The sequence below is a fragment of the Ambystoma mexicanum genome, chromosome 9 (genome assembly GCF_040938575.1).
Source record: "Ambystoma mexicanum isolate Mex_15411 chromosome 9, UKY_AmexF1_1, whole genome shotgun sequence".
Lineage (NCBI taxonomy): Eukaryota > Metazoa > Chordata > Amphibia > Caudata > Ambystomatidae > Ambystoma > Ambystoma mexicanum.
The window spans coordinates 1062642709-1062656883 of NC_090931.1; the positions used below are offsets into that span (position 1 = coordinate 1062642709).

General features: G+C 41.0%; 1 protein-coding gene across 2 annotated transcripts in view; it reads left to right on the forward strand.

Annotated features, from left to right (window-relative positions):
• Positions 1-14175, forward strand: part of PLA2R1 (phospholipase A2 receptor 1) — a 1951179-nt gene that overhangs the window by 1678299 nt on the left and 258705 nt on the right. For both annotated transcript variants that reach the window (XM_069616352.1, XM_069616351.1), the window contains one exon: positions 3168-3308. In XM_069616352.1, coding sequence (XP_069472453.1) covers positions 3168-3308 — 141 coding nt within the window. The remainder of the gene's footprint in view (positions 1-3167; positions 3309-14175) is intronic.

Consider the following 14175-nt stretch of genomic DNA (forward strand, 5'->3'; position numbering starts at 1 on the left):
AAGCTAAAAGAAAGGTGCAACTAGACATTGAACAACTGTGGTTGAAAGGGTGGTTCCTTGGTTTACTGTACAAGTGATACCCACCAGATTTGTGAGGAACACTCGGACAAGGAATTGATCCAGCTGAGTGGTCTGTTCCCTAAGCCCTCTAGCTGTTTTACTCTTTCAATCAAAATAGTGCGGTCCACTCTTTCATAGACCATGAACAGCTCTTGTTGGATTAGTACTTCCTTTTTGTTGTTATCTAATTAAATGACTAGGATGTCAAGGAGTGGTTTCAGTCCTGCAATCATGGTGGAAGCCTGAGTTTCTCATGAAAAAGGTAATTATCTTAATTGTCATTGGATTGAAGCTGTTTTGTGGTCAATATTTCCAAAATCCTGGTGAAAGCCAATTAATCAGAGATGGGTCGACGTTGGCTGGCATAAAGGGATCTCTGTGAACTTTCTTCAATAGTTGCATAATTAACACTTGCTTAAAGGGATGTGAGACAATCCCATGTTAGACAGTCATTGCTTGGTGGTGAGGGGAGCAGGCGCACAAACTTTGTGGCAAAATCAGTGCAGTGGGGCAGAGGCGCAAGAGATTACCATTTCTTTACTAGCTTAAATGTCTTTTTCTGAAATGGCACAGAAGGAGAAATATTTTCAGCGGGGTGGCTGCTGATATGACCTATTGGTGAGTAGTGTGCATTATCATCAACAGAAGCTTGAATGGCCTTGATGTTTTGGTAGAAAACTGTTGGATGATTTGCTACCTTCCATCCATTCTTTAATTTCAAAATTGTCCTGGCCAATCCGATAAGAAATCTTCAGTTTTTAGAGGCGGTTTTATGCCCGTAGCCTCTCAGGTTTCTGAAATGCCGAACTGATTCATACTGTAATGTTTATTCTTGATTCCTCATGGGATTTAGTAGTCAGGAAAATGTGTCATTTGCATCATAAGTGTGTTAATGCCCTCTTTTTTGATGATATAATAAAACATAATAAAATTGGAAATTGCTGCAAAGAACAGACAAACACTACAAATGATGTGTTTGCCGATCTCATTCAGAGACACGAACAAAATATCTGTCTTCCAAACATCTTTACACTGACTGTGTGAAGGCGAAGTAAGCAAAATCGCCTGAGTCCTACACAAGTACATATCAGGATATCCCGAATTTAGAGTTTGAAGAGGTGCAACACAAAACATTTGTAAATAGTTGGTAGTTATGCTTGTATACTTTGCATATATATTCAGTCTGAAAGAAAAACAAATCTTAATTCATTCCATTCATCGTGCAAATGTGCAACACTCAAACAATTCTCTCATCCCAGAAAATCTAAGGTATGTCTTCATTAAAGTAACTTCTGCAGGAATATTGTTAGAAAAAACAAAAAAACAAAAGCTCCCTTCCTTTCCTTGTATGCCTTTAGACAGATTGAATGAAGTTCAGAGGATTGGCGAACACATGCCTGCACAATTCCAAGTTTGGAGACAAGCTTGGGCCTGATTTACAAAAGCGTTTTTGACTGGGAAAACACCATTGAAAAAGGGTTTGTAAATCAGGCACTACGGCCTCATTATGAGCATGGTGGCAATAGTAAATAAAACATGGGGTATTTTAACACCTCCTATTTAAAAAAAAATACCACCTGAATTAGGAACTAGTACAGTCTAGACTACGTAGAAAATAAGGTATCATACAAAATATTGCAGACCATCACTGCGAATGTGATTACAAGGCATAAAAAACAACGAAATTCAATGAAAAAATAGATGGGCGTTTGGGTTGGGGATATCATTAAAGTGGAGGGATATTGGGATATTGGCGGGCTGTGGGGGATCTCCCCTTGCATTTAATTTCTTTGGAATTATATTGTTAACAATTTGTTGTAATTGCATTCGCATTAATGGGTGCAATAGTTTCACATAGATAATATAATGCATGGAGTATGTATGGGTTATTTATCCAATGCTTTAATTTCTATATACCCTATGCCGTGAATATCCCATGCTGTCCCCAGTAATAATTAGGTCATGTTTTAAAATAGAAGATATTTAAAATTCCACATTTCTATAGCTACCACCATGCTAATGATGCCTAATCACTCAACCGATCATGCTCGTTTACCAGATAGTACCAACTTCCATCCTCCAGACTAGCACACACTAACACAGCCACTTAGTGGCATGTGTGTGCGTGTTTGTACACAGTATATTACAAATAACTATAAATACTCTTTAGGTTTACAAATGCCTAGAAATTATGTGGCATTTGGTGTGGTGTGTGCTAGATAAGTGCACTGGTGTATTAGTTATTTTGCGCTCAATGATGGCTCTCTCAATAATACAGTACCTTTTATGTAATTGATTGATCACCCTGACTAGCAATCTTTGTGATCGAAGATAGTGACCATTGTTCTGTCAAACTGATTAATCTTGACCATCATCCAGTTCTTTACTTGATTGTGCAATTCTTGGACTATTTCACTGTGACCACTGTTTAATACGACTGATTGACAGTGAGCCTTTCATGAGCAATGCTTCGGTATGAATGCTATGTTGTCAAATTCATTGTGACCATCGTGAATCATGGAGGGTGGAATTGAAGGAAATTCATAAAAGGGGATTAATATGGAAAACACTGCAGGCAAGCAGGAGAACCATGAAAGAAATAACAGATGGAAAACAATGAAACATGTCAGAAAAGTGATAACTTGTAGCCTAACTGTACGCTGATGCAGGCACATTGCAGGAATGTTTCCACTAATTTGCTGGATAAGTGGTCTTTAGACATTTTCCAATGTGCTCCCTTTTGGTTAATTATTCTCTGGGAGAGGCCTCTTGCCAGTCCCTAAATTGTCCTTAGAAAGTTACTTAATTTGGCAAAGAATCAATGTGTGACATTTTTTAAAATGCTGAATGCTAAATGTGTGTATGGAATAATCCATGACACCTCCACAGCTCTTGTATATAAAAAAGAAACTTTTGGTCTTTGCCATGTTTATCTTTGATTATAAATTGCAGGTCATTGAGTATGTTTTTCAAAATATTTATGTGGCAAACATACATCCTTAACTTTGAATTAGAACTGTTTTCGCGTAGCTGGCAATGTGTGTGCACCTGTAGATCAAATGAGTGCTCTTCATTTGTTTTAACCTAAACTGTTGTTTTTTTCTCAGAGCAAAAGACTTCCGAGGACGTAGGGAAATGTCCAGAGACTGAGGTTCCATGGATACAATTTGAAAGCAAGTGCTACAGTTTGTCTAATGTACTAAACAAGGCACAGATCACAGAGGCACATGCATTTTGTAGACAACAAGGTAATGCACGTCAAAATCAGAAAATTACCAATTTGTCTTTCTGATGTGTTTTTAATGTAACTGTTTAAACTTTGAATAATGATATGGAAATGTATGGGTGCACTCTGCTATGTTGCATGTAATAGTAGACTGGATGGCAACTATGTGTATGTATTTTATTGACTGACAAAATCTGACAATCTCCAACCACTAAACAAAAATAAAACAGCTCACAGCTAACTATTGGACCCTTCAATGTGGGAAAATGGTAATCCTTGCCTCAACAAAAAAGGCAAAAAGAAAGAATGCAGCATTAACATTACAAATCATTTAAAAATCGATCCAAAGAAGTTCAAATAAAAAACTTAAATGCCGCAATAAAGTAATAAAAAGGATTGTCCCGCAAAATAATTAATTTGTAATACTTATCCCTAAGGCAAAATAGAACAACCTATTACAACAAAATGAGAATGTTACAGATATAAAAACACACGCCTCACTAAATATACATATGAACACAGTGGTAAATACCCCACTGAAAAAAAAGTAAAAAAATGAACCATCAGACTGCAACAGATTGTAAAGGATATTAATTTAAAATAACTTTAAAAAAAATGCAACAAGCAGCTCATCAATCGCCCAATTCATCTTGATCCACAAAACTTCCTCGAAATAAGTGAATACACTATGGGTTGTGCTGTATTCTGTGTTCAATGATGTTTTTAACCTCTTAAATAAAAGTATAAATATTCCTATAAAAAGAAATTAGAACAGACTTAGCTCAGGTCTCAATTTACAAAGTTAACTGGAGGGAGTCTGCCTGATTAGCTTGGGAAGGACTACTCGTTTATTGACTCTTATTGAACGCCATAGATTATTGAGTTAGGGGGTCATATATATGTGTGTGTGTGTGTGTGTGTGTGTGTGTGTATATATATATATATATATATATATATATATATATATATATATATATATATATATATATATATATATATATATTATAGTTATGGTTAAGTTGCTCATCTCATAGGAAGAGCACTTTTTGGGCGGCTTATAACGTCGCTCTCCCTGGACTAATCCTCACTAAACTTTGCAATAAAAGTATATGGCCCACTCTGAATATTTTTGCAAAGTTTGCTGAGGTTTGGTCCAGGGGGGCAAAGTTATAGGGGGGGTCCCAAAATGTCTTTTTTTCTCATAGGCATAATGGATAAAAAACTTTGCTCACGCCTATAGCCCAAACCGCTGGATGGATTTCCACCAAATTTGCGGCAGGAGCGTCGGCTTGGTCCTGAAAGCGTGCTTTTGTTAATTTGGTGTAAATCCGTCCAGTAGTTTTTTTTTAAAATGACCAAAACGTAAGGCAAATAAATGTGTGATAACTATGTCCGCTTCGCGGACACATTTCCCTGTTCATTCCGCGGACAGGACACCAATTGGGTAATCGGCTTGCATCATGTCTGCGGACACGCAACATGTTCACTGATTGGCTGAAGTGAGGCTTGAGGTGCGTCACATTGTTTCGATGCGCCTGCCATTTTGGCCCTGCGGACATCCGCGGACATCCGCGGTTAGCGCAGCGGCAAATAGAGGCAAAATGCAATTTTGTGGAGTGTGTTGGTGTGTAGGAGTGCGGGTTGGGGAGTAAGAGATAGGTCAAATACTGTATTTGTTTAGGTGGCAGGTGCCCCTGATGTGTTCGCCATGTCTGCAGTCATCACGGCTGTCCGCGGACATAATAAATGCACGACAAGCTATTTTACTTCAGTATGATGTTGGTTTTGGGTTGTTAGTAGAGAATTGATTGTAATTAATATTCCCTATAAGCAGCCCACATACCACAGTCAAAATGTTTGGTAGCATAGGTGTGTTATGCTACAGTGGTTGTGGCCAGGGCCTTCGGCCATGCACCCAAGATTCTAGGCCCTGGCCACAACCACTGCAGCATAACACACCCATAGAATCAAACACCCATCAAATATCCACAACCCAAACGTTTGTGTACTGTTTCATTTGTTGAGTTTGTATGTGAAGTTTTGGCTAGGCTATGCAGTTAAGATTGTAGAGTTTGCAACAAGGACTGGTGCATAAGATACCCATGGAAGTAAACATTTTGGATTGTGGTGTATGGTTAGATGTTTGCTTGAATGGGTGTGTTATGCCACAGTGTTTGTGAGTCCATTTATTGTATACTTACTGGTTGAGTTTTTTGTGGTTGGTTGCAGTTTTTTCATGACATGGGTAATTGGAGCAGACATTCTTTTTCGATCTCTGTGATAAAAGAAAAGATCATATGTTAGTGTAGGTAGTTCATAATGAGTTATTACATTGCATAATAGACATTTCTGTATTTTTTTGACCCTCATATTTAGTTCTTTACAAGTACTATAGTTCAAACCAGTGTACTGCGCAATTTGCTCAGTTTCTGTGTTTGTTTTCTAAATCATTGGGTCTGTGTGGAAAAAAAATCCATGCTGGATTAAAGAAAAAAACCTTCTATGCTGTGGTATAAACTTTACACATGATTCAAATGCATATAAAAGTAAAATAGATTGATTGGAATAAAATCCGATAGAATAAGTAAAATAAGATAAATTAAAATAACCTCATTTAGGACTGATTATTCTATGCATAGAATTTCCAGGGATATCAATATACATGTAAATAATGATACATATTCTCTCTAACCAAATTGAAGAGCACCATCAATAGTTCAATCCAATTCATTATTTGAATGTACATTTGTATTCGTTATTCAAGATCAAAACCACCTCATTGCCCATCCATAAGAATTTGAATTATGTATAATCTGCTTATCTGAAGCTAACACCATGCACAATTAGCCCTCCAAGATGTTATTTGCTTCGAATCAATTTGGTTGGCACAACCCACGTGGCACAGTATACTACTGAGAAATTGGATAGGCTAAATAGTAATGCCCAAAGATTTTTCGATCTAGCTATATGAGTTTTTACGCTGGTTGAATTTAGACTACGGTACCAAAACCAAGGTTCATCTAAGCACTCCAAATTGTGGGCCAAGTTCCCATAGCATAATTCATAGGTTTTAGCCAAAACCGGACAAGCTGTAAGTAAGTGCATGCAGTTTCATTAATAAAAGTGTTTTTGCATAAGCGACAATATCTTTCTTGAGATGGCAAGTGGATATCAATCCACTTGTTGGCTAGCATCGGTAGACAATCGAGCCGTAGCAAGAGAAGAAAACGTCTGAGTATACTGGACAGACTTAGGTTCATATACACCTGTGGTTTCAAAAATGTGTATAATCTATATCGTACAAATTGGCTCATAGTTCTCTAGCCAGTCCCATAGGCCTATCCGTTTCGACAGGCCTTTCTTCGATATATCGTAGGTGCCTCTCAATGCGGGGAACCAGCCAATCTCTTTATAAAGTCTTTCCATCTGATCTTTTAGGAGGTAGATCGTCGACTCCCTAGAAATTTCTTGACACAAGAATCTCAATAAGAAGTTTGAGGGTTGGTTGGTCATCTTCAGATACATATCTGCTCTTCTTTTGAGTATGATGGCTTTTAGGGCGCTTAGCCCCAGTTCCAATCTGAGGATCGCCATCGGGATACTTTGGGGAAGGCCCAATATCCTCCTCCAAAATTTGCCCTCTATGACTTGCAACCAGCTTAAATTGATGTTCAGTAGTGCCTCCAGGCCATAGGTAAACATAGGAACCAATATTTGCATGTATAACTGGCGCCCTCCCCACATGGTATAACCACAGTTTTTGATGGCAAATCGGTGTATTAATGCTGTTAATTGTGCAGCACTGGTGATTCGTGTCTGTATGCAGGTCAGATATTCACCTATAACATCAACCTCCACACCCAAATATTTGTATGTGGGGGTGTATTTTATTTCAATCCCCTGCATAGCTAGTTTAGGCCTAGAATTTATTTTAGCAGAGAATACCATTAATTGAGTTTTTTCACTATTAGTGACCAAATCATTGTTGGTGGCGTATTCCCAGAGCGCACAGGCCGATCTGGATAGTCCACTAAATGTGTGGTCCATGATGATCAGATCATCAGCATATGCAAGCACTGAACAGTGCTCAGATCCGATCCGAGGGGGGCAATTGTGTACTGCAGAGACTGCTAAGGGAAGGTCATAAGTAAATAAATTGTACAGGAAAGGAGCTGTAAGACAACTCTGTTTTACTCCTCTATTCTGCATTACTGGGGCAGTCATATGGCCTTGGGAATCCAACTTGGCCAAGGTATTTAGAAGTAAATCTCTCAGGAAGTAGAGGAGTTCATCCGGGCAGCCTAATAATTTTTATTTTAGCCAAGTTTTTCACGAGGGACGGTATCAAAGGCCGCTCTGAAGTCTATGAAGAGGGCTTACAGAGGGGGTTTACCATGGTTCTTAGCTCTCATCCTCAGCAGATCAATGATCATCAGGTTCATGGTGGTAGTCTAACCTTTCCTGAATCCACTTTGGAAGTGGTTGAGTATTCCAACTTTATCAGCCCACGCCTCCAATTTTTCCAAGAGCAGCAACGCAAATAGCTTCCCTGTGCAATCCCACATCGATAGCAGTCTGTAATTTCCAGGTTCCAGTCTATTTCCACTCTTGAAGACTGGAATAAGTATGGAAGTTTGCCATGAGGCCGGGATATTACCAGTCTCCAATATTTTATCGAATAGGATCTTTATTAAGCTGGCCCAGAAATCAGGATTACTCTTCAGAACAACATTAGCTAGGCCTTTGGGTCCTGGCGCTCTTGATGATTTTAACAATTTGATTTTGACAACAAGTTGCTCATTGGTCACAGTGAATGGTTTCACAGGAGGAACACGTTCATCACTACATTGATAGTCCGGCGCTAATGGAGTATTACGTTCAGACAAAAATTCAGTCCATTGCTGAGCACCTATTGGGTTAACCATTGTGTGGTTAGTGGGGCCCCTAACTTCGTTCAGGACACCCCATATATTTCTTGTGCTTATAGAGCATATACCTTGGACCATTTGTTGCCAACGACTTAGCTTCTCTGCTCCTCTCTTCGTCTTAATCCAAGCATGATATTTATTCTTGAGCATTCTTTGCTGAACTGCAAAGGATTCAAATGTGGGAGCATCAGTTTACGCTTTACGAATAGAAGCTCTTAAAACTTGCTTAGCGTCTCTAATGCTTTTATCAAAAGGTATGGTCTTCCTTCCTTCTTGGATCATCGTATTAATAGATGTAGTGGCCTGTGATGACGCAAAGGCAGCAATCCATTCTTCGATATTGTTAGCAGTATATTTACTAAAGGCTTGAATGTCATAGAGCAAAACAGCTTGTGCTGAGTAGGCTGCATTATCAATATTTTTTGTATGCCAACATATATGGGTGGCGGCTTGATTTGTCGTCATATTTCCTATGGTCTAGGACTCGGAATTTCCCAGTCAACTGCAAAAGTCAGAGTTAGGAGACTATGGTCACTCCAATCATTTGGAGTGATCTTCATATCTTTGATTCTGCCAGCGATATTTGGACTTACAAATATATAGTCTAAGGTACTAGTTGCAGAGACATTGCACCAAGGTTTTATTTCCAGGATAATCACTTCACGTTCTCCCATTAATAAGTTCCAAGTCCCAATCAGAAGAGAAGTGTTGCCAGTTTGAGCCTTCAGGATCTTCTATGTTATGCAGTATTAGCCCCTTTGGTTGAAGTATAGGATTGACAGTGGTGCCCTCCGATCCTTTTATATGGCAATTGAAGTCACCAGTGAAAATAACTGAGTTGTTCCCCAGTGTCATTGTCCATTCACTAAGTAACTCATGGACAGCCTCCTGTATTAATCCTCTACAGACAGCGCCTGGAGGATTGTATATAGTGACAAGTAAAATTCTTTCATAGGTAGCTTCATTTGGAACCACCACTTCCACAGCTATAATGTTATCTGATTGGCTCATGGTAATTCGATGAGATTGAACTGAGTGCTTGACACCCACAATCATTCCCCCGAAAGGTCTGCCCCAGGCCCCTTCTTAGCAAAAGACTGGTGCAGCGAATAGCCATTAAGGATCATCGGGGAAACCAACCATGTTTCCTGCAGACAAATATGCATAGGTGGTCAGCTCGAATAACTGCTGATCCTTCCGATGATAACAGATGGTTGAAACCTATACAGTTCCATGAGACGATGGAATGATCTCATTGTTTACTTATAATTAGGGGGAGGGATTCAGCCAGCCAGCTCAAGACTTTTTGAACATCGGTAATCTGAACTTTGTCCTCCTTAGGTAGGGTGGGAGCCGAAGGAGATTTTTCCGGTGAGAGAATCACCTTGCGCAGACAGCTAAGATCTTCCACATCTGGGTCAGCATCAATCTCGATGTTTCTTGTTTCTTGCTAATCTTCTATCTGTTGGTTTGTTCCAGATTTTTGGGGCAGTTAGATACCTGTTGGCGTATTCTAATTGTTTATTTCTACTTTTATGCTATTCATCTATCTGTTGGGTTGTTGCAGATTTTTTGGGGGCAGTTAAATACCTGTTGGCATATTCTAACTGTAAATTTGTTGTTTAATTTTAGTGGTATTTATTTATCTGTTTGCTTGTTGCAGAATCTTGGGGCAGTTAGATACACGTTGGCGTATTCTAACTGTGCATAGTTTTGAGGTTGAGGTTTTGCTTATGTTCATACACAGGTTATGTATTAAATTTTGGTTTTAAGAATATTAAGTAAGCGTTTACAAGATTTGCTGGTAATCTCTGCTTTAGAGTAATGGTACTATCATTAAATTCGAACCATCAATAATTCTTTTTTATATATGCAGTGTTGTGACCTGCATTGGTTGTTGCTCCTGCGTGGTAGATTATACCTATTGTTGTGAAGTTTTCTTGCCAAGTGATACTTGACCATGTGTGAATCCAGTCAGTTTACAGTTGTTTTTGGTACCATCTGCATTGTATCGTAAAAGCATTACTAATACGTATTTACTATGTGTCTGTATTCGTAAGGTGGGGCAATTATCTTAATTGTATGTAGTACATAATCTGCCATGGTTTGCATTTTGTACAAGTTGCTGAAATGGAATGGATTCACAGTTAGGTATAGATACATACACGAAGCGTTCATTAGGGACTTGCTACATGGCTGCAGAGAGTGCATGTATTTTTCCACATGTATGAAATCTGGAAGATTTCATTTATACGTATGTTTTTGTTTTCCAGTACTTGTAGTAAGTACATTAGAAATTCTTGTGGATCTTCTTGTGAGTTTATAGTGAATTTGACCAATCCAGCACAGTAGTCAAATTCTTGTCTTATTCCATGAATACTATAAGTGTTGTCAGGATTGTTGGTTGCATTTCTATGAAGGACTAACATTTGCAAACACAATTGGTCTGTACTGTGTAAGTAAATGTTGTCAATAATTTGTGGCAATTGGAATAGAATATTTATTGCTACATTTGCGTAGCAATTTACACCAGTTCTATTGGAAAATTTAAATGGACCTGACAGTTCTGTGTTGAAGTCATTTGTTCAGAGTGTGTGTTGCTTCTTTGAAGAAGTAGTTGAGTTACTTTGAGCAGTAGATTCTTCTTTGGTTGTGGTACTTGGTGAAGTATTAGCTTCTTTTATTTTCTTTGGAGGAACTGCAGTGAGATCGTGTATCGTTTAAGTTTGAAGTAGTTTTCTTTCACAACATTTTGCTTTTTGCAGAACAGGATAGGTTTTTAGATGAGGTGTGTAGAGTGAACGCAGTCTATTGTATTCTAGAATGCAAGGAATATCAGCATTTACTTGACTTGCATCAAAGTCGATTATAAATAACCTGTCAAGTGTACGTAAGTGTGATAGTGCTACATAGCTCATGCCTTCTGGGGGTGTGGCCAGCATGCATGGCGTGACGAAGCAGCCTTGCTGAGCTCCCGTCTGCGATCCTACATCTGCTCCTGTTGCGGTGGATGCAATCTGAGATTTTTACAACTAAACTCAATCACTGGTGGAAGAACCCTTTCCTTGTCTCCTGTGGCAGTCCGACAAAAAAAGCTACTGCTATGCTCATTTTACAGGAAGCCCCTGCGCCCCGCAAAATGGCGCAGACAGCTCGCATCGCACACCTGAAGGGAGAATGAGCCATCTGAGCCACGTAGACCATCAGACCACATAACGACTACACGGCAGAGCTGATGGTATATTCCCGCCTGCCCTCGAGACATTGGGGCATTTGAATGCCAGCTACACTGCTGAAGCGAAGTGCACAGCGACCTGCAAGAACTTCCCTGCAACACGATGTTTCCTGACCGGAAGGTGCGGAGGGTGTCCGTATCCCCTACCGAGGCAACACCCAACCAGCTGCCGCCGAGGGATGGAGGAGGTGAACCGCCGGACCTGGAAAAGGCAAGGCTCCACCATCAAGCTTTGTAACCATCTTCCTTCCACGGTAACCAGATTATGTATGTCCTCATGTAACAGCGCCACGATGCCCCCGGGCTGACGTGCGCTTTAAATAAATCTGAATAAATAAATAAATAAATAAATAAATAAAGCTCATCAAAACACCCCGCAGCCCAAACGCATGCGGAAGCGCCACAGATCAGACTGCCGCGATTCGGAGATGTAAAATAATGTACGAAGCGCCCTGGCCCCTGCACAAGCAGAATTCCTGTGTGTCACGAAGGGTCGCGGCGCGCCTTGCTGTCCCTGAACAGACAGGAAGGCTGCCGTGACGGCAGAACAACGCGACCCTAACCCTGGCACCATAACACGGAAGGATCCTCCTGGAGCCGCCAGATCCAGCACTTGGCCACACACGCACAGGAGACTGTGGGGGACACACACGCTCCACTACACTGCAGTTTGCCATAGCCCTGAATTGAAGCCTGCCAGGAACACCTAAGTTCCCCGTAACGCTGCAAGTGAGCCCCCAATCAACAGGGATGGAATAACACTGTCAGGCATCACGGCAGCAGGGCCATAACGCGGGAACCCCCCCCTTGAAACAACACCTCTAGGATCAGTACAGGGCTGGAACTTTTTACCGGGGCAAAACATTCCCTGGTACACCTACACCGCGACACATTCCATTAGCGTTGCCAGCCAGGAAAAGGGGGCATTCATACAGTGGTGTATAAGGAGGTAACAGTGCGGCCACTGGGACAGTGTACGGGAGTGTATGAACATGCTCTTTTGATGGGGCACGCCGCTCGTGGAGCTCACACGGTGTGAGGACAGAAGCCGGCAAAGCTCCGGTTCAAGATCCTGACATTGATTGAACTATGGCGCAGAACCACCGTGAAAAACAATAAAACCTACAACTGCGACTAGTGGAACCCTTTTCCTACACCTGGTCCTACTGCCAGACAAAATTGGAGTTGGTAAGGAGAAAAACGCAGTGTATAAGAAGGTTCCCTTGTGGCGCTCAAGAAGGCGATGCTGAATCTGGGACGAGATATAGCAATGAGGCAGCGTGATTTAATAATGTGGCACAGCCAAGCCAAAAGAGGAGGCTAACGGACACAATACACCAGCCGCTCGACACAGGTTGGACAGAGGGCACTGAAGTTGAACAATTCGAGCCCAAGTGGCACATCACTCAATCGCTTGATGGACCCAACACAGGCAGCACCATCAGCTGGGCAACGGAAACCCCCACGCCCACGTCAACATAATGTCTCAAGTGACTTGAAATAAAGATGTCCCCCCTCTAAAAACAAACCTAAACTGACAATAATTGATTCTTTCACAACAGTAAAACCCAAGCAACAACTGCAACAAGACGCCACTACTGAGAGAGAACCCTCTGGCTCTGATGCGGACCCTAGGGATGCGCAAGTTACTGCAGGCTATCGCAGCACTTCGAACATTTATTGACACTAAAATGAAGGAGGTCAAGTCTGACATGCAGCTGATGTTACAAGAGACCCACAACTTGGCTGAAAGAGTGACTAAAACAGAAGCTGGCCTACAGGACACCGTTGAGACCACCTCGGACTTGAAAATAAGAGTCCAAGAACTGGAGATGAAGGTGAAAGGGGCCCCTAGGGGACCCTGACGTCTATGGAAACAAGGCGAGTCACCACACACGATAGATACGCCAGACACAAGGTTGTATTCCCAAAGCTAGTGTTTATTGCAAAGCAAAAGTCTCAGTTGGCCAACTCGGTCTCATGCCCCGCGACGTGTATCTCTAGACCTCAAGGGACGCAAGAGAGTGAATTACGTACATCAGTTACATATATACAAAATGCATATCAAACAATCAGCGATAACATGTTTAACACCCCCCTTTATTGGGTTTCCTTGAACTTGGTGTGATGATGGACATCTCTGACCACTGTGACACCTTCAAACATCTATTCTAGTAACAATTTGCAATTTGTGAGTGCGAAGGCATCTTTCAGTTGTTGAAAAGAACACAGCACTTCTGTTCTTGGAAGCGAACTACATACGGGGGGAGTTGCATTCTGGACCTTGCTATCTATCAGGTGCTATTTGCATTCTGGGAGCCGACATGCTCTAGCAGGCTCAACAAAGGGGGGCCGTAAGAAAAGCATAATTCAAGCCTTCAGTGGTTTTATTCTAACATATTCTACCATATAACGAGACTCGCTGGCAGCTGTGAAATGATTAGATGCCCTGCAGCTCTGCTTCAAGGCTACATTCAGGAGGGAGTAGGACATTCTTCCTGGCGCTGCCTAAGTTTGTGTTTCAGCAAACTCTTGTTATCCTCACGGCCCTGCGGCCTTGTCCTTTTCACATACAGACAACAATGTTTCACAGTTGAGCAGTGTAAGCGGAAAATATACTGCGAAGCAATAGGAACAGAAAGCAATGAGCAATGGTTAGAAAACAATATGGCGATTCTTGTTACATCAAAATGGCCGTTCATTGGCAAACTCGAAAACCTATATTT